The 17,893-nt window shown below is 40.4% G+C and overlaps 2 protein-coding genes across 3 annotated transcripts; both read left to right on the top strand.

Annotated features, from left to right (window-relative positions):
• The first annotated feature begins 33 nt into the window (after nucleotides 1-33).
• atpaf2 (ATP synthase mitochondrial F1 complex assembly factor 2) lies at nucleotides 34-4,369 on the top strand. Its single transcript, XM_067576608.1, has 8 exons — nucleotides 34-386; nucleotides 489-533; nucleotides 795-943; nucleotides 1,611-1,708; nucleotides 2,147-2,227; nucleotides 2,359-2,471; nucleotides 2,741-2,856; nucleotides 3,421-4,369. The coding sequence occupies exons 1-8, from the start codon at nucleotides 278-280 to the stop codon at nucleotides 3,556-3,558; spliced, it is 849 nt and encodes a 282-aa protein (XP_067432709.1). The 5' UTR covers nucleotides 34-277; the 3' UTR covers nucleotides 3,559-4,369.
• A 216-nt stretch (nucleotides 4,370-4,585) lies between these two features.
• tom1l2 (target of myb1 like 2 membrane trafficking protein) lies at nucleotides 4,586-17,893 on the top strand. 2 transcript variants are annotated; one of them, XM_067576605.1, is made up of 15 exons: nucleotides 4,586-4,698; nucleotides 5,094-5,178; nucleotides 5,921-5,999; nucleotides 6,358-6,507; nucleotides 7,666-7,800; nucleotides 7,936-8,082; nucleotides 9,375-9,491; nucleotides 9,609-9,742; nucleotides 9,920-9,971; nucleotides 11,894-12,059; nucleotides 12,242-12,368; nucleotides 12,458-12,533; nucleotides 13,431-13,490; nucleotides 14,697-14,733; nucleotides 15,083-17,893. In XM_067576605.1, the coding sequence occupies exons 1-15, from the start codon at nucleotides 4,647-4,649 to the stop codon at nucleotides 15,229-15,231; spliced, it is 1,566 nt and encodes a 521-aa protein (XP_067432706.1). In that variant the 5' UTR covers nucleotides 4,586-4,646; the 3' UTR covers nucleotides 15,232-17,893. The 2 variants fall into 2 exon arrangements, with proteins under 2 accessions (XP_067432706.1, XP_067432707.1); XM_067576606.1 differs by lacking the exon at nucleotides 13,431-13,490.

The following is a 17,893-nucleotide window of genomic DNA, read 5'->3' as shown; positions in this document are numbered from 1 at the left end:
CGGCGCTACCTGTCAAGCAAAGAAGGTCACACGCGTGCTTTTAAACGTAGGAGCTGTTGTGTGAAAGCTGAGGAGGAAATGTGCGGCAGTAAGTAGAAATATAGCGACTTTAACCAGTGCAGTACAAGAAAGTTGATGCTAATATGAAAAGTACCTACTCGTATGAAAATGCTGCATCTAATTAACTAAGGAAATACAGTCAGAAACATATAGCCTAGCCTGCCGACTCCTCTCAGCTAGCTTTTCTTCAAAACATCACCTTTCCATCACTGCCGCTATGTTTAGGAACCTTGTTAGACTTCAGAGTCGGTTTGGAAATGCCCTTTCACTCTGCAAAGTGTGCCCAAGAAGTCAGTTTTCTTTGAAATACTCCACAGCAACAGTAGGTAAGATAACTCCCCTGTGTTTGAGCATTTCTTCTGCAGCAGTATTTTGTATGACCAACTGTGCCAAGTGTTGACTGATGTGATGTTTTCTGCTGTTTCCAGAAAGAAAGAAATTTTATCAAGATGTCAGTATATCCCAAGGTGAAGGTAGGTATCACTAGTAATATGTCGATTGAAAGCAGTTCTGTGATTGAGAATACTGGATTAATTTGTGGTGTCAGTTGTATTTCCGTAGTCATGACAAAGGATAAAAGTGCTCCTCACAATGTAACTAGTGATCTGTCTTGGTAATAAAACCACATTTCATGTTTCTGATGTAGCAATCATGGATTAATCGGTCGTTCCTTCTCCATACTTGTGTTATTCTTCCACTCAATATTTTTTCCTTTTTTTAATGTTTTTATATAGGTGGTTTATATGAGATAAACCTCGACCGAAGGAAACTGAAAACTCCTGGAGGAAAGCTCTTCACAGTCCCAAATGAAGCCCTGGCCATCGCTGTGGCAACCGAGTGGGATGCTCAAAGAGACACACTCAAGTTTTACACTATGCACCTGGTACGGTTTGAGTGGAGTTTCTCTTTTAAGGTTTACCTCAAAGTTTTATAGTTGAGATGCCTGCCTCACCTGAAATAAAGATTGCCTCCACTAATATTAGAAGAAATCATTGCATTATTATGAAATTTAATATTAGATTTATTAAGCTTCAGGGAGAACAAGCAGTGGTGCTCCACACATAGTAAATGCCTTGTATTTAATGACAGGTGATTCTTTAAACAGTCATTGAGTAACTACACTGATAACAAGAGGATGTCACGATCTTACCACAGTATGTTAACAAATTTTCTGGGGAAACACTGTCACCTTGCAGTCAGACCCTAATTGGGGTCTCTTGATATGTAGATGAGGTCCTGAGAGATTTCTGAAACAGTACAATGTGTTTTATATTACATGAGTAATGTTTAAAATATATTAATATGTATATGAAATATTTATATTCACAGATGTATAATAGTATGCCTTGTGACTTGTGAGGATTGTAGGACCTAAAAACTGGGCTAGGGGTCCAAGAGGATATGAAACTCTGATTTATTGTATGTGTTTGAGATAAAGAGAAATATTTGTTGTGCTAAGTAACTTCTTTCTTGAGGCTCTGGTCACAATTTCCTCTAGCTTCATGCTAATAGTGAAGGATTTGAGTAATGTTGGTACACTCTTCCTGCAGACCACCCTGTGCAACACAGCTCTGGACAACCCCACTCAGCGTGACAAGGACCAAATGATCAATGCTGCTCTGAAGTTCCTGGAGACTGACACTGTCTGGTATGTTACTTATTGATCTTTATTCAATATTTTTTTATATTAATGACCTTAATCCATATCAATCCTTTTGAAAACGGGGCTTCATTGCTGCTATACAACAATAATATATTGAATATTCTGTACATGCCTGTATAGCTAGAGCTAATTTCCAACAAAACACCTGTAATAGGGATTAAAAGTGAATATAACCATTGTTAACACATAATTGCCATCAATGACAGCTAAAGACTCAGATTAACACAATATCCAACACAAAAGGATGAAATGGACTCATTACATGGGTCATAATTTTTTCCTTGACTTTATTATTGCACGAAAAAACAGGTTTCTACCTTGGAACAAACATGATGACTTCACATGTTTTTCACATGTTGTTAGTTATATAGTCATACTTGCAGTTGTTGCTAGAAATGTTAATGGTGTTGATGTTTGGTGCAGTTACAGGGTAGATGAGCCCTATGGTTTGGTTGAGCTACAGAAGAATGAGTGGGACCCTGTGCTGCGCTGGATTGAAAACAGGTAACAGCTGCATTAGTTGTTGTCATAGGCTGACATTAAAGCCCCCCCAAATGGTGATGCAGCACTTGTAAATCACGTTTCTGTACTAAGCTCTTTCCTAATTCTCTTTATTTCTCACAACTTAATTGCAGATATAATGTTACTATTGGCTCCTCGTCCAGTATTTTGGGTCCTGAGATCCCAGAGGCAACCAAAGACACGTTCCGGCAACACCTGAAGTCATACAACTTCTGGTCCATGACAGGTAAAACATTTGTAAACTTATCCCAAATGAGCACTTTTAACAATTAAAATAGGCCATATTTTTAGATATGGTATACATGTATCAATTTAGCAAAATATTGATGACAGGATTATATGCATAGAAGAGTTTTTGTTTAGGTTGTGTGGTAAGGAAACAGACAGGAGAGTAGTAAGAGTAATAGCAGTGATGTTCAATCTTATAACTTGCGTAAATAGTATTGTAATTGGCTGTAATAGTAGATATGCTGTAACATGGTTTCTCCTGTGCAGGGCTGGAGTATGTGATCACCCAGCTCAAGTCTGTTGTGCTGTCATTTGGGATGATTGACAGACATCTGAGTGTGGAGCAGGCTGTGCTGCTCTCCAGACTGGAGGAGGAATACCAGGTAGGAGAGTGGCAGAATTTTTTTGCCATCAACTTTTTGTATAATTGTCCAATTTTTGAGACCTTGGTGACTGTGACACTGTTGTTGTTACTGCTTGTGTTTTTGTTTTTTTAACATTTCCCATAAATCCCAGTACGTCTCGTGCAAAAGGATTCTTTCAGTCAGTGTTTTAATACTTTTAATGAAGAGCAGAAAAAAAACATATTGGAAGTGTTTTTACTGTTACTCTGTCCCCCATCTGTATTTGCCAGACACTCAAAAAAGTTTGCTTTATTCGCTCTGGAGGAACAGCACCCTCTTCTGTTCTCATAGTATTTCCCATGAAATCTAACCTGGCAGCACACAATGTACAATGCAGTGTGGAGGCTGACTGCTCTTCTGAGCCCTGACCTTGCTTTTTTATCATCAGTAATGACATAAGTAAAATGTATGTAATGTATTCCTTTACTGCTGCATGTAGTGCCCTCACTTATGAACAACATGTTAGATCTGCTGCTCTTTCTGTGGATAGTTATGGTATTCTCTGTTTATTCCTCTAATATGTTTTCTTTTTCTCCTTCACAGATTCAGCGCTGGGGAAACGTGGAGTGGGCTCATGACTACGACATGTATGAGCTGAGGGCACGAACTGCTGCTGGGGCTCTTTTTATACAACTCTCATCTGAGAGTTCAACTGTCAAACGCAAACTTATGCAGGACTGAGAAGGATAAGCTCAAACATAAAACTCTTAGAAGGCACACAACGAACCTGCCGCCAAACTGAGAACACCCCAAGCACCTCAGTTTCAACATGCTTCTACATCCATGCAGACAAACACAACACATCCTGTTAGTTCTATTTAGCAATGACAGCTGCTCTGTCTGTGATCTGTTATAGAGTCATCTCACTCCAGTAAAACACATTGGCTGTCTTTTTTGCAGTGTTTATATGTGGCAGCTGCCAAGTTCGACACCCCTCACTGAGTTTCCAGTCGGTTCTCAGTCATCCGTGACATTTTGGACACTGTGCATGGTTTCAAGAGAATGGTGACTAATGTTGTTTTCTGTTTGGTGGTGGAATTTTAATGCCATGCCTGCTTTCTCTGTCTGCGACATTTGAATATTGCAAAGTGGATATGCAATCTTAACAGCATACTGTCCATACCAATTGTGCTGTATGTGTGGTGTTTGGAAAAGGTACACTGCATATGAAAAACAAATTACTTGCATTAGGTGGAACAATATACTGTATTACATACTGCATTCTGTAATTAAGATTGTCATCATTCATGGTCTGTGTATTTTAGCATTTTTGTATGGTAATGAGGTGATTGATTAAATGCTGTACAGAGAAAGCCTATTCATCAGTACCCTCCCAGTGCTCATTTTAATTTGGTTTCTTTTTACAGTTGAAATGGATCAAAGAAATGTACAGAATTGCAGTATCTGACTCCTGTTTGTTTCCTTTCCAGAAGTTGAAAGCAAAATATTTCAGCAAAGTTTATTGAGAATTAAAACACAAACATTTAAAACATCTTACAGGTGTCTTGTTATTATTCATTACTGTATGGATATATTGTATTCAGTGACACTGTCATAAAATATTTATTTGAGTTTTATTGATGCAACCTTTGGAGCCTTTTATTTACAATCGCCCAACTCCCATGAAGTGTGTTGTAGCTGTCCAATCACGCTAAAGGTCAGGATTCCTTGGCCAATCACATTGTTCTATGGGCGGGACTTGCTAGACGTTTCCTCATGTATCATCATCATCCCAATTCCATGGACTGACTTGTTTGTTGTCGAGCAAGATGGAGTTCCTTTTGGGAAATCCTTACAGTACCCCAGTGGGGCATTGCATTGGTACGTAACTGGACATTTCAGAAACGACACTGCGCGCAGATAATGTGTATATGTGTACTGAAAATGTATCTAATCCGTGCGGTAAGTCATTTACAGGCTAACGTCACTGAACTGTTAGCCGCCTAGCTAAGCAGGAGTTACGGTAACATCTGCTGTCATTGTGCTGGCGTTACCGTTAACAAACCAAAAGGGTAGTTTTCTGTCATTTTCATAGTCGGTTCAACGAAAAAAAAACATTAACGAATACATTTACGTATAGCTTAAAGGATGAATGGCGTTAGCTAAGTTAGCTAGCCACCAGTCATCGTCCTCTTGTTAACTCCAGTCGGTTGTGTTTTACTAAGGCGTCTTCATTTTATATATTTTCTTAGCTATCTTACATGTGTGTCTTTCAGAGAGAGCCACTGATGGCTCCCTGCAAAGCGAAGACTGGACCCTCAACATGGAAATATGTGACATCATCAATGAAACAGAGGATGGGTGAATATCCATATAATTTTATTGATTAACTCTCTCAATTGCATTGATTCAATTCTGCCTTCCTTGCTCCTGTGCTGTTTACATAAAGCATTGCTGCTGCATGATATACTGATAGTCATTCATTTCCCTCTTCCTTCTTTATCTGTGTCATACTGAGAGAAGAAGCCCAGCTCTGGCTGTGTGAGGTGGATTTATGCAAGGCCTCCTTGCTTATCTCACTGCTCCAGTAACCTTGTACTGAATGTTTAAGCTGGTGTGTGAAGTCCAGGTCTTGTTTGATTAGTGGGTTGTAAACTGGTGTAGGTGGGTCAAGTCTTGCTGTCTGTACTGTCTGTCTAAAAGCTGTCTATAAAAAGACTCCACTCTTTTTTCTTTTTCCTTTTTTTGTGTCAGGGGGATGTAAGGTGTCATACACCCATACTGTGAGGCTGACTTGATCTGTCAGAAGTAGTCAAAGAATTCAAACGTTAATTATTACTACCTTACAGGAGAACTGTGTCAGTGCAGACATTGTGAAAAGTCAGAGAATCATTGACAAATGGCTGCATTTGGTATTCAGCTTCATGCCCAACATCCTGTCTATGCAAACTAAAATGCTCCTTAAAGCCCTCAGTCATTAAGTTCCTGGTAATTGTGTTTGTTCTGCTTGGAAGGTCTTATCAGTCCATTTAAAAGCTGTAGGCATGCTGTGCTTTTCATGTAATATGTTCCTTTACTTGTGTGTGTGTGTGTGTGTGTGCAGGCCAAAGGATGCCATTAGAGCTGTCAAGAAGAGGCTGAATGGCAACAGGAACTATAGGGAAGTGATGCTGGCTTTAACGGTGAGTTAAAGTGGGCAAGGAGGGCAAACATATTTACCTGTTACTGTCATGGAAATGTGGTTCATGTAGCCTAGTTCTCCCTAATTTCACAATCAGAGGAGTGACTCACATTTGTCCTAAAATACTATGTTTTTTTTCCTCTCATGTTATGCAGTATTACCGCATGTAGAGTGAATTGCTCACAGACAACTGATTCTGATCCTATCACATAATTTGTTTGCGTGCCTTTATGGAAAATTTGCAATTCAAATTCCATGGCTCAGTTGCAGAAGTCTTAATAACATGTCTATACCAGGATTTCAGGGTTTTTCCATGCATTTGCATAACCTGACATTAATTTCCTCTTTGCATCTATCAGGTCCTGGAGACTTGTGTGAAGAACTGTGGTCATCGGTTTCATGCTCTGGTCACCAGCAGGGACTTTGTAGATGGCGTACTTGTTAAAATTATCTCCCCTAAAAACAACCCGCCTACCATCGTTCAAGATAAAGTACTCGCCCTGATTCAGGTAAGATACAACTGCATGCACCGAAAGTATCTTGTTAGAGCAGTCAGTGCGTGTTATAAATCTTGCAAGCTTATTCCCATGAACGTTACTGAGTCTATAGATATTCTTTCAGTATGCTATACAACAATGCTTTTGCCCCTGTGGTGTTTTTGATTGAGTCAGTTAGTGAGAGGTGAAGTGAGGTTTGCAGCGTAGGTGTTTATTACAGCATTTGCGGCTGTGCAGCAGTCCAGGAGGTCACCCATCATCCCCAGGCGGAGCCTCAGGTAAAGTACAGTGTCTCCAGGGCTTCAGCCAGGAGCAGCTCTCGTTACCTGCCGCAGCTCAGATAACCCTGCAAGGCTCATGTGGGCTGCTCTTATTTCCACCAGGGAAACCATGTGACCACAGCTATAGTATGGATCCAGGAGAGGGGCATAGCTGTGAGGGAGAAGGGAGGATCTAATAGTTTCTTGTTTGTCTAGTCATTGGACAAACAAGTTTGTGACAGTGAGGTCAGCTGGGAAATATGTGTGGGGGAAAATATATCGAGCAACACTCCCTTCACACAACAGTCTGAGTAGGATGCTTAATACCCAGTTGGGCAACGGACTGCGGTTGTGTTGTGCAGCTTCCTAACCACCAGTCTCATGAATCAGGTTTTTCTGAATAAAACTTAAAACCTCTTCACATTTGTAATGTTGACCCAAGATCTTATTCAGCTGATGAAGTAATGTGTGGTCCTAGATATACATACAGATTCTAACCAAACTCTTACCAGCCTCGGCTCAAGCATCGCCTTGATGTTTTCAGGCACACTGCAGTCAAAATAATGCAGTTGTTTTGGCTGAGGAGAACACTTTTGGATCAAGAGCGCAAGTTAACCTCAAAGTCCCTGTGCACTTGTTTTTCAAAAGTGTGTCATGTGTTTGAGTTGCTGTAATGGCTCAGTCTAGCTTCAGCCTTCCCACTGCTGAGAGAGACAAGCCAAGAGCTTTGTGGTTTCCTGATGAAATGTATTCAAGGCAGACAAACAGAAATGATCAAAGAACAGCACTCTTTTACTTTCCTTACATCCTTTGCTTTGTTTGCTGTGTCAGCCCTCCCCATTGTTTGTTTTTTTTTTTCAATCTCTCTCTCTCTTTTCTCTTAACCCTTTTCTTGCTCTGCCTTCTCCAGGCATGGGCTGATGCATTCAGGAGCAGTCCGGACCTCACAGGTGTGGTCCAAACCTATGAGGAGCTAAAGAGGAAAGGCATCGAGTTCCCCATGTCAGAACTGGAGACCCTGTCGCCTATACACACACCTCAGCGGGTAGGAGGCATCACACTAAGCAGCTGCATTGTGTACAGAAGTTTCTGTGTAAAGACCAAACACCTACCTGACTACCTTGTGAGGTAATTTGTCATTTTCTGGTCTGTATAATGTCACTGTCTTTGCTGCTTCTAGTCGGCATCTGTTCCAGAGGGAGACTCCACCCTACATAAATACACCACCACCACCCAGCCCACACCACAGGCTGTCCTGCCAGCCTACACCACTCCTCAGGTCCCCAACATTCATGCCTCTGGATCCATCAATCCTACACCTGAACAGGTACGATGTTACTCCCATTAAAATACTAAAACTGAGCAGCTGGATTAAAATATACATGCAACGTGCAGTTCCTTAAGAAAACGACAGACTTCAACATTTTCTGGTGCCATAAAGTCAAACTGGTGTTTTATGTACCTGTACATGATTAAACACTTTAGAGTTTGAATATACTGCTGCACATATGCATAGTGCAAAGATGTCCTAAACCAGTTCCCAACCTTTTTTGTCTAATGTACCGCATCAGTTTAACTCAAGTACCCCTTCATGGACACAACATATCATGTTCCAGATATGATCATGTAAAGGGATTATAAACTGGATGTTATCAAGACACTATTATTATATAAAAGTGGTTATCGATATAACATTTTTCATACAATTGAATTGTTAGTCTTTAGGTTGTTTTGGATTGTATTTGTACTGCTGCCATTTGTAGTGGCAGAACCTGGACATTTCAATTATTTATCCATTACTTTTAGAAAACTACTTTAACAGTTTATTGATTACTTTTAGATAACTATTTCAAGTGTTAATCAATTACCTTTAGCTAACTATTTCAATGATTCATCCACTACTGCCTCTGCACCGGCAACAGCCGCGGCTGGAGGCAGTTTTCATGTTGTCCGTCCGTCTGTCCCATTCTCGTGAGCGCAATATCTCAGGAACATCTTGAGGGAATTTCTTGAAATTTGGGAAAAATGTTCTCTTGGACTCAAAGATGAACTGATTAGATTAAAGGTCAAGGTCACTCTGACCTCACGTCCGTCCCATTCTCGTGAATGCGGTATCTCAGGAACGCCTGGAGGGAATTTCATTACATCTGGCACAAACGTCCGCTCTTATTCAAAAATGAACTGATTTAGAATTTGGTGGTCAAAGGTCAAGGTCACTGTGACCTCACAAAATACATTTTTGGCCATAACTTAAGAATTTATATGCTAATTATGACAAAGTTTCACAGTCTCTAAGTGAAGACAACATGGAAATTACTCACTGGAATCATATATGTCAATATAGTGACAACTTCCATTTTGCCAAAGAATACACTTAATACCTTTTTATTAAATTACTTCAAAGTCTTCACTACAAATATTATACGAGTCTTAATCAGACAGTGGTAAGGTTCAGTTGAGTCAGTTAGTTGAGGTTTCCATGTACCTGCTTGCAAATGCAATAATCCCTGGTTGTGAATCCCTGTCCTGAGCAAAAACTGTCAGCTGCAAATTAGATTATTTTCTACACCAGCTGCCCTTATAATAGACTAACTGTCGATTAATCACCCTGTTGTCCAGATTTGCCGGCTGCGCAGTGAGTTGGACATTGTGCGTGGAAACACTAAGGTGATGTCAGAGATGTTGACTGAGATGGTCCCAGGACAGGAGGACGCTTCAGACTACGAGCTACTACAGGCAAGGAACCGCTCTTGTTTGAGTCTGTGTGTGTGTGTGAGAGACAAAAGTAACCTCAGAGCACTATGTATACATGTTTGTATGAACTGTGTGTACATGTGTGTGTGTGTGTGTTAGGAGCTGAACAGGACTTGCAGAGCCATGCAGCAGAGGATAGTTGAGCTCATCTCCTGCGTCTCCAACGAGGCGGTGACTGAGGAGCTGCTGCATGTCAACGATGACCTCAATAACATTTTCTTACGCTACGAAAGGTCAAAACACACTGACAAATAAGCATACACATCCAGGAGCAAACTCATCTTTAGGGGGGGGGAAATATACACACATTCAAACTCTTCTTTACCCAGACATCGTGGCATGTTTGCACAGATTTGGTTAGATAAACTAAAGAGTTTTTGTTCTATCGTGTGGTCCTCTCTTTGCCTCAGGTACGAGAGGTTTAGATCTGGAAGGTCTTCGGCTCAGAGTGTCAACAATGGGGTGAGTCAGCAGTTAGTACCTCAGGTGGTGAAAAACCCAATGTTTACATCACACTTAAAATCCCTGGATTACCTGTCTGAATATTCTGAGCTACGTCTTCAGTGCTGCTATCACACCTTCCACAGCATGATGTTTATTTTCTCCTCATATTTACTCATTCTTTTACGTCTGCCCCTTTCAGTGTCAGTAGTGTGAACTTGCATGTTACATTACTAGTCAGGCTTTACAATGTCTTTTAAGAGCTGTTATCTGTTATTTGATATATCAGTGATTTACCTGATTTTCATGCTAAATTAAATGGAAATCCAACAAAGACATCATAAAATACAAAGCAAATATTATTTATTTGGTGACATGATTTTTTCCTTCTACAGCACTATCAGAGCAGGCCTGTTGCATTGAAGTCCTGTCCAGTAGGGGGAACTGTCCAGTACTGGAATTGAGCTGATTGTATTCATAGATGGACTTATGTTGTGTATGCCAGAATGAAATACAATCACAGCTTTGGAGCAGGCCAAGCAGTCTGCTCCAAAAGGGGACCTGACAGCATTGCTGGAAGCCTAGCTTTCACATCATAGTCTTTGCAGTACATATTTAACTACTATAATCCCACTTTGACTAACAGATCATCTAACAGATGTCCCCTCACTGTTTTCTGATTGGTTTCCGTTTGCCATTCTTTATTGAAGCGATATTGAAATCCAACTCTACCTTGCGATGATTCAAATTGATCAGTCAACAAAAAAGAGCTAAAAATATCCAAATATAGATTGAGAGTAAGTTTTAGTTTCTTTTGTCCGTTTCTTGTTCTTCCCACTAATTAATTATGTATAACATGTATTCACATTTTCTCAAATATACCCGAAAAATGATGAAAAGCATGAATCTGTTTGAACATTTTTACGTCTTTGTTGGCTTTCATATTAATTGAGCACAGTATATCTCCCATAGTTACCATGCCATTACACTGAGTCCCTGCACAGGCATGTTAATGGTATTCACTGTCTCTTCCTTTCTGTTCTTTTCTGTTTCTGTGGCTAGCTGAGACAGGCAAGTATGAAAATATTATCAGCCTCCGTAAATGACCAGTATCACCCAGTGATGTATTTTGACCCCACAGCGACTGTTGAAACATGGCTAAATAATATGGGCTGTGGCTCCTCCGGTATCTTTCACCCCATATGGCATGTTTTGACTATGCAGCCCCCCAAACAGCCAATGACACGATGAATCTGGAGGTAGAATGACAGTGATACAAGTTTAGGATGGCACTAAAAGTGAATGTGTCCCCCACAATCACAGTCATGTTGTGTTTGCATCATCTCAAACAGTCAGAGGTTTGGGATTTGCAAAATAATCTCGATGGAACAACTCCTCCAGAGCCAAAAGATTCAATCTTCCCTCCTCCTTCCCTGCTGTATTTCTACCTTCTTAAGGGGAGTTTTTAAATCTGTATGAGTAGCCATCAACCATCATCTGTGGTAACTGATAAAACTACCAAGAAATTTCTCCATTTCCTCTAAAAGTGAATACCTTTCAAACTTAAATACGTCTCTAATGTAGAACCTTTGGACCCCCTTAAGAAACAGTTTTTCAAAAAGTTGCATTATTTCCTTCTATCCACAATCACAGACATTTTCATGCTCTCCTGAAGCTAACCAACAAGTTTCTCACTCTTACCACATGCCTTTATTTATTTATTTTTTATTTAAACCACACATTTTGTCTTGTTTTTTTTTTTGTTATTTTGTATTTTTTTTAAAATACATTCAAGGAAATATACTGTATAACCCTGCCTCTCCTTAGCCATCCCTGCAAAAGGATTAGCTTTGCTGCTCATGAGCCACAAACCCTATATCCCTCTGTTAGCTCCCACATGACAGCAGAGCTATAGTCGTGTCTCATCACTCCTTCTCCACCAGGTCCTGAGTGAGGCCACAGAGGACAACCTCATAGACCTCGGCCCGGGCTCCCCTGCGGTGGTCAGCAACATGCAGAACGCAGCTCCAACCAGCTTGCACCACATCACAGCCCCCACAGGGAGGCCCTCCTCTCCGGCCACCTTGGCCTCCCGTCTGGCCGGACTTGGTATGCATCTCCTACTTCAGATATTAGCCAAGTGTTCACAAAAATGGCGTTCTTCTTCTGGGATTACATGTTGTAACTGACTACAGAGAACTGTATTATTCTCCTCGCAATTGCAAAGTCTGTATAGGATTATGAAATGTCCATCAGCATTGCAACTTCAAGTGTATTTTTATTTCCTCCAGACATGGGTGCAGACAGCGTCAGCAGTACCTTGAGCTCTCTGTCCAGCTGTAAGCCTCCACCTGCGCAGGATGACTTCGATGTGTTCGCCCAAACCAGGACCGGAGCTCTGCCTGAACCACAGAAGACGTAAGGACGCATAAGACCTGAAGGAAAAACAAAACCACCTTTGTTTTCAGCGGTATTCTAACATCTCATTTTTTACCATCCTGTCTCAGCACTACAGCAGAGGACAGTCATGCCGCCGGTAGCCTTCCTCCCACTCTGGATGTCTTACAGCCAACTGCAGGAGTGGTAAGTCTGGGCGACACAGGCTTTTATGTCCAGTTTAATGTTGAGTCTGTGTTTTCATAACCACTTAGAGAACATTTGGAGTGTGTGTGTGTATGTGTGCTGTGCAGCAGGCTGTACCATGAAGCAGACATTTACTCACATGCTTTGACTTGTGCTGCTGGATGCTACTAATCTTAGAGAAAACCAGTTGAAAATTGGGCTATTTTTGCTTAAAATTGAACCTGCAGGCTACATTTCCAGCACAGTTATTGCTTTTGTTTGATGTTTTTTTTTTTTTTTAGTTGCTTAACCATTATTGGCTTTTGTTCATGCATCACTAACAAGACTGGCATAGATTTTGTTCTGTCAGTTGTAGTGAACTGTCACGCAGGTAGAGAAATGAACGCTAGCAAGCTTTGTTTTCCATCCGCTTAACAATTTTGAAAACTCCACCCCCAACATGCTTGCAGTCAGTAGGCTGTGCGTCTGTTCTGTCAGACATTATCTAATGATTTGTTGAGGATTGTTTTCGGTTTCAGTTCTTCTCCAATTAACGAAGCTTAACCGTGAACTACTTTCTGCTTTTCATCACTGTCCATGAAGCAATTTCCTGCTTTCGCCGTCAGATACGATGCTCGCTAACCTTCACCGGCATCACGCAGCATTCCCATCAGCACGGCTTTATGCGCTAAATGTGTTTTTGTGTGACTGCGGGTTCTCGTCTCCGTCATCCGTATGCATGATGTGCCACACCATTCCAACACATTGATTCACCTTCTTATTTCAGTTATTTATTTGAATTCTTAACTTGCATTTGAGTTAACAGTGAAGAAGTTCATTTAAGTCATATTTTCTGTTGTGTTTGGGGCTGGTTTTTTTTTTTTTCTGTTGTGGCTTTGCTGCTGGCTTGCCCCCTAGGGTGTCGGAGGCCAGTCCTCTGTCATGGATGACATAGAGGAGTGGCTGTGTACTGATGTGGTGAGCCCATCATGATTTTTATTTCTGCCTGAAGTTCTCCCCTTTCTCCTTTCCTTTTCACTCTGTTTTATCCCTTATCTTCGTATTAAAATGGTTTTTGAAATCAGAAAGTAACATTTTTCTCTCACATTATGTTTCTTCACTCTTTGATCAATCACATCTTATTATCCTAGTTTAATTTGAAGTTACTAACGGTGTGCTGTGGGGACAAACTGACATATTATGACAACATTTTGTGAAAATGAGCATGAGGTTTTGAATGCGGATATGTGTTTGGAATATAGACACAGTATTAATTGTCCATAATCAGCTTATACTCTGGTACTGAAACATCAGAGTGGACATGACTGTATCTGGCAAACAAGAGACTCTTCTAGTTTTAGCTAAATTCACTTTTAAAGGGGACATATCTTGCATATTTTTCCAGGTCTGTGTTTATATACTGGAATATCTTTGCATGAATTACTGTTTAAAAACTTCTTATTTATCTTATACTGGCCTTTACGCAGCCCCTCAGTTCAGCATCTGTCTGAAACAGGCAGTTTTAGCTCCTGTCCCTTTAAGGCCCCCATCTTTTTCTCATTGTTTACTCAAAATGTAAACTTCTCAAATACGTCTGTACACGTTCAAGTTGAAGTCTGATTTGAAATATGTGAGTGGACAAACACGAACATACCGTAGAACAACCTTAGTAACTATTACTTTAAGGGAGCATTTTTATGTATGTTCACCTCAAGTTTTAACAAACTTTTATCATGTTTAACACAGTCATCTGACATTATAACAGTATATACATGACAGAATATCACAAAAAAGATGTCATGTCCCCTTTAACATAGTATCCAGTACCCTAAAGTCAAAATGTATCTTTATTTTGTATACTCCATGTATTATAAAGCATTACAACAGTTCATGCTCATTTTACACAAATATGTGTGAGACTGTGTTGGATTATTGAGTGGTGATATGCATCTGTTTTGATTGGGAAATACCTGGTGGATTCATGGGTGTATTATTAACTGCAAGGTATTGACAGGCGAGTGGCTTCTTGTTATATAATAAAACCTGACCGGTGAGTACAGAGTGCTGCTGTTGGTGGTTTGCACAGGAATTAGAAGAATTTAACTTGGTTGGGGTGGTTTGCAGTGTGTTACATTTCGCAGAGTCGACTCCCAGATGTGAACTTTTGTCTCTCTTCTTCAACAGAAAGGAGATGAAGGCGAGGAAGGTGTGACAAGCGAAGGTAAGATGACTTAAAGGTACCCTGTGGAGTTTTTGGCCACTAGTAGCGCTATAGAGCGGTGTGTTTACCCAAGTGGGGTTTGTTTGTGTCTTTTAAAATAATAAAAATCAGCTTTGCAAATGTTTTATGAGGGAGGAAATGCATTCCTGATTGTTCCTCAGTGTGTTTTGATGAGTAACACTGGATGTAAACATTACTTTTGTTTGTTTACAAGAGAATTCCACAGTGTACCTTAATTCCATCCTTTTTTTCCTTAAGTCAATTTCTTGCTACATTTTTACCACCTTTCCTCTCAAATTCATATTCCCTTCCCCCTTTTTGTTTTTCTCATCTCATCCAATTCTTGCAGAGTTCGACAAGTTCCTCGAGGAGAGAGCCAAAGCTGCAGAGATGGTCCCCAGCCTACCGTCACCCCCCAGTGGCGATCCAGGTGCGGCGCAGGGAACCCCAGACCGCAAGAAGCCAGACAGGCCGGAGGACGCTTTGTTCGCCATGTAGACCTTTCACCTCTGACCTCCAATCCCCAGCCGAAGACCCGACCAACCGAACAGCATCACCCGAGGACAGACTGACATGACACTTAAAACACATCCACCTCCGCTCTGATCGCCGCTCCATCACAACACTATTCAGTTACACTACAGAGATTTGTACATGCTGTCCTTTGTAAAAAAAAAAACCAACAAAAAAAAAAGGGAATCATTCATGTTTTCCGTTAACTTCTCGCTAAACAAAAGGGAAAACCCGACAAATGGTCTATTTTGATACGCCACCGGACGACGGATCTCCCCACACACGATGACCAGTGTCAGAGACAATGAGGCTGCCTGCTTGTTCCCTCTTCTTTATGTGTGAAGAAATCTCCCTCAGCCTGTCCGTGGACTGCAGAGCTTCATGTTGCAGCTAAATCCTAATAATACGATGTAGAGTTTTATAAAAGAGGCGCCCCCCCCCCCCCCCCTCTGGCCTTGTCAGAAGTAGGATATACATTTCTAATCCAAGCCCTCAAAGCATGCATTAACACTACCAACCTTGATTATTTAAGTTTTTACTATTAAAGAAGCCCTAACTGACACATTATGGTTGCTATTGCAGAATTGCTAACCTACAGGCTGACTGAGTTACAAGGATATTTGTTTTGGTGTTTTGTATCGTTCCCTTTGCAAGTCAGTCTAAGTTGAATTGTAAATCTGTAAATGACAAATGTCAAGCTGTGTGTATATTTAAGCTACGTATGTATGAAAGAGATGTTGATTTCATGTAGATTTTTTTTTTTTTTTTTTTTTTTTTTTTTTGGAAAAGGGTTTTTGGAACGGGCTCATGTTCCCAGCTGCTTTGACAATAGGGATGTACCTCACTGCGGGCTGCTTATTCACATGAAAAGGGAATAGTATGCATCTGATCATTTACACAAGAAGAAGAAGAAGAAGGGAATTTAGCTTTTATGATTGGCATACTTGCACACACTAATAACCTTACACTAAATCTGCATTCTTACGCTGTAGATTTCTCTCTCACACACTCAGCTGCAGTTGTTTGATGATAAGTCGGTCACAATGAATTCCTTGAGATTATTTTGATGAGATTTTATTCGCCTGAAGCTGCTGTAGTCTGTCTTAATTCCATCTGCTGAACTATACCGTCTAATTATTCTCGTTTGTGTGATCATCTTTATGCTGAAGACGGATACAGATATATTTTTGTGTCGTCGAATGAGTTGGCAGGGAGTCACAGGTAGCTGTAGAGACACATGCTGTCATCGGTCAGTGACTGTAGGTTTTAATTCATGTTTTGAGTAGCTCGTGCTGTATGTTTTGAGTTTTGCGGACCAAATTTGTTCTTTCCTCTGGATGCGGATGTAAAAAAAAAAAAAAAGCTCAGAATATGAATAGACTGGATAATTGAATTTTTAATACATAATCCAGCCCTATCTTTAACACATCTTTATATCCAGGGACATAATGAGAATTCAATGTCACACTATATAAAAGCTGTTTTTTTAGTGTATGCAGCTCTCCTTTATTTCTTTACGCTGACACCTTAAAAGGCCTGACCTTTCAGCATGACATTTGTTTTTCAGAAATGAGCTCGCCGCAGACACAGCACTACAAATGAGACATTTTACTCTTTGAAAGTAATAAATGCAACATGTTACACAATCACGACAAGCTTAAAAACAAGCGTGCACTTTGACAGTCGCATTACCTTTCAACTCGTACTGTAAATCGGGCTAGAGGACGAACACTTAACCAGCTGTAATTAATGAGAAATGTTTGGAAATATTTGAGCAGATGTGTAGAAATAATTTATTTAGCGCTATGTTGTTGGGTTTTTTTTTCTTTCTTCAGATCAGTATTTTAAATCATTTTATTGTACTAAAGGAAAATGGGAGGTAGAAGAAGTTGTCATAAAGGTGTGTGTTTATGGAGTTTCTGTTTTATACATTGCTGCTGGCTAATGTATTTATGTTTATTGGTTATGTGGGTATATAAAGGCAGATCATCACTGATTGTGAGCAAACAGATGATTTGTAGCTGTAAAAAAAAAAAAAAAAAAAATCACACCAGTTCTCTTGAAGGATACATATTTTTTCATAGATCACTCATAAGTTTATGGACTGACTAGCACATGACAAAATAGACAGAATTAACTTACTTTTGACACTTTTGACAAAGCATCAACATTGCACATATGAAGGAAAACGTCCTTCCTCCTTCTGTGTCCTTGTTTTTAGTGTTCGACGTGTGTGTGCGTGCGTGTGTGTGTGCGCGTGTGTGTGCGTGTTTCAGCCGTTGCGTAACAGAATCGTTTTTATCTCCGTTGACTGAAAAAAAGAAGCCTCCAAATGTGTGTTTAAAGAATCCACGTTGTCACTATCCTGTTTGATACCGCCCAGGATCAGCCTGGTTTGTTTCAGTGTGAGCTCTCGTCAGCGATTTTGTAACTGAATCTCAGCACACCGGAGAGTCATCTCAGACCTGTTTTTGCAGAGGAACAGTGCGTTTCTTTGTATGTCACTGGATAATATGAAAAGAGATGCTGATAAGGGAGACTGTGCTGTGTGATCCCTACTTTCCTTGAGTTGCCTCATCTCTCATTTCTCTTTGTGTTTGACTTCTGCATGAACTCTTAATAAAACATTGGCAGTGTGTGATCCGCA

The sequence above is a fragment of the Thunnus thynnus genome, chromosome 20 (genome assembly GCF_963924715.1).
Source record: "Thunnus thynnus chromosome 20, fThuThy2.1, whole genome shotgun sequence".
In the NCBI taxonomy this organism is placed as follows: Eukaryota; Metazoa; Chordata; class Actinopteri; order Scombriformes; family Scombridae; genus Thunnus; species Thunnus thynnus.
This window is presented reverse-complemented; position numbering and strand designations above follow the sequence as displayed.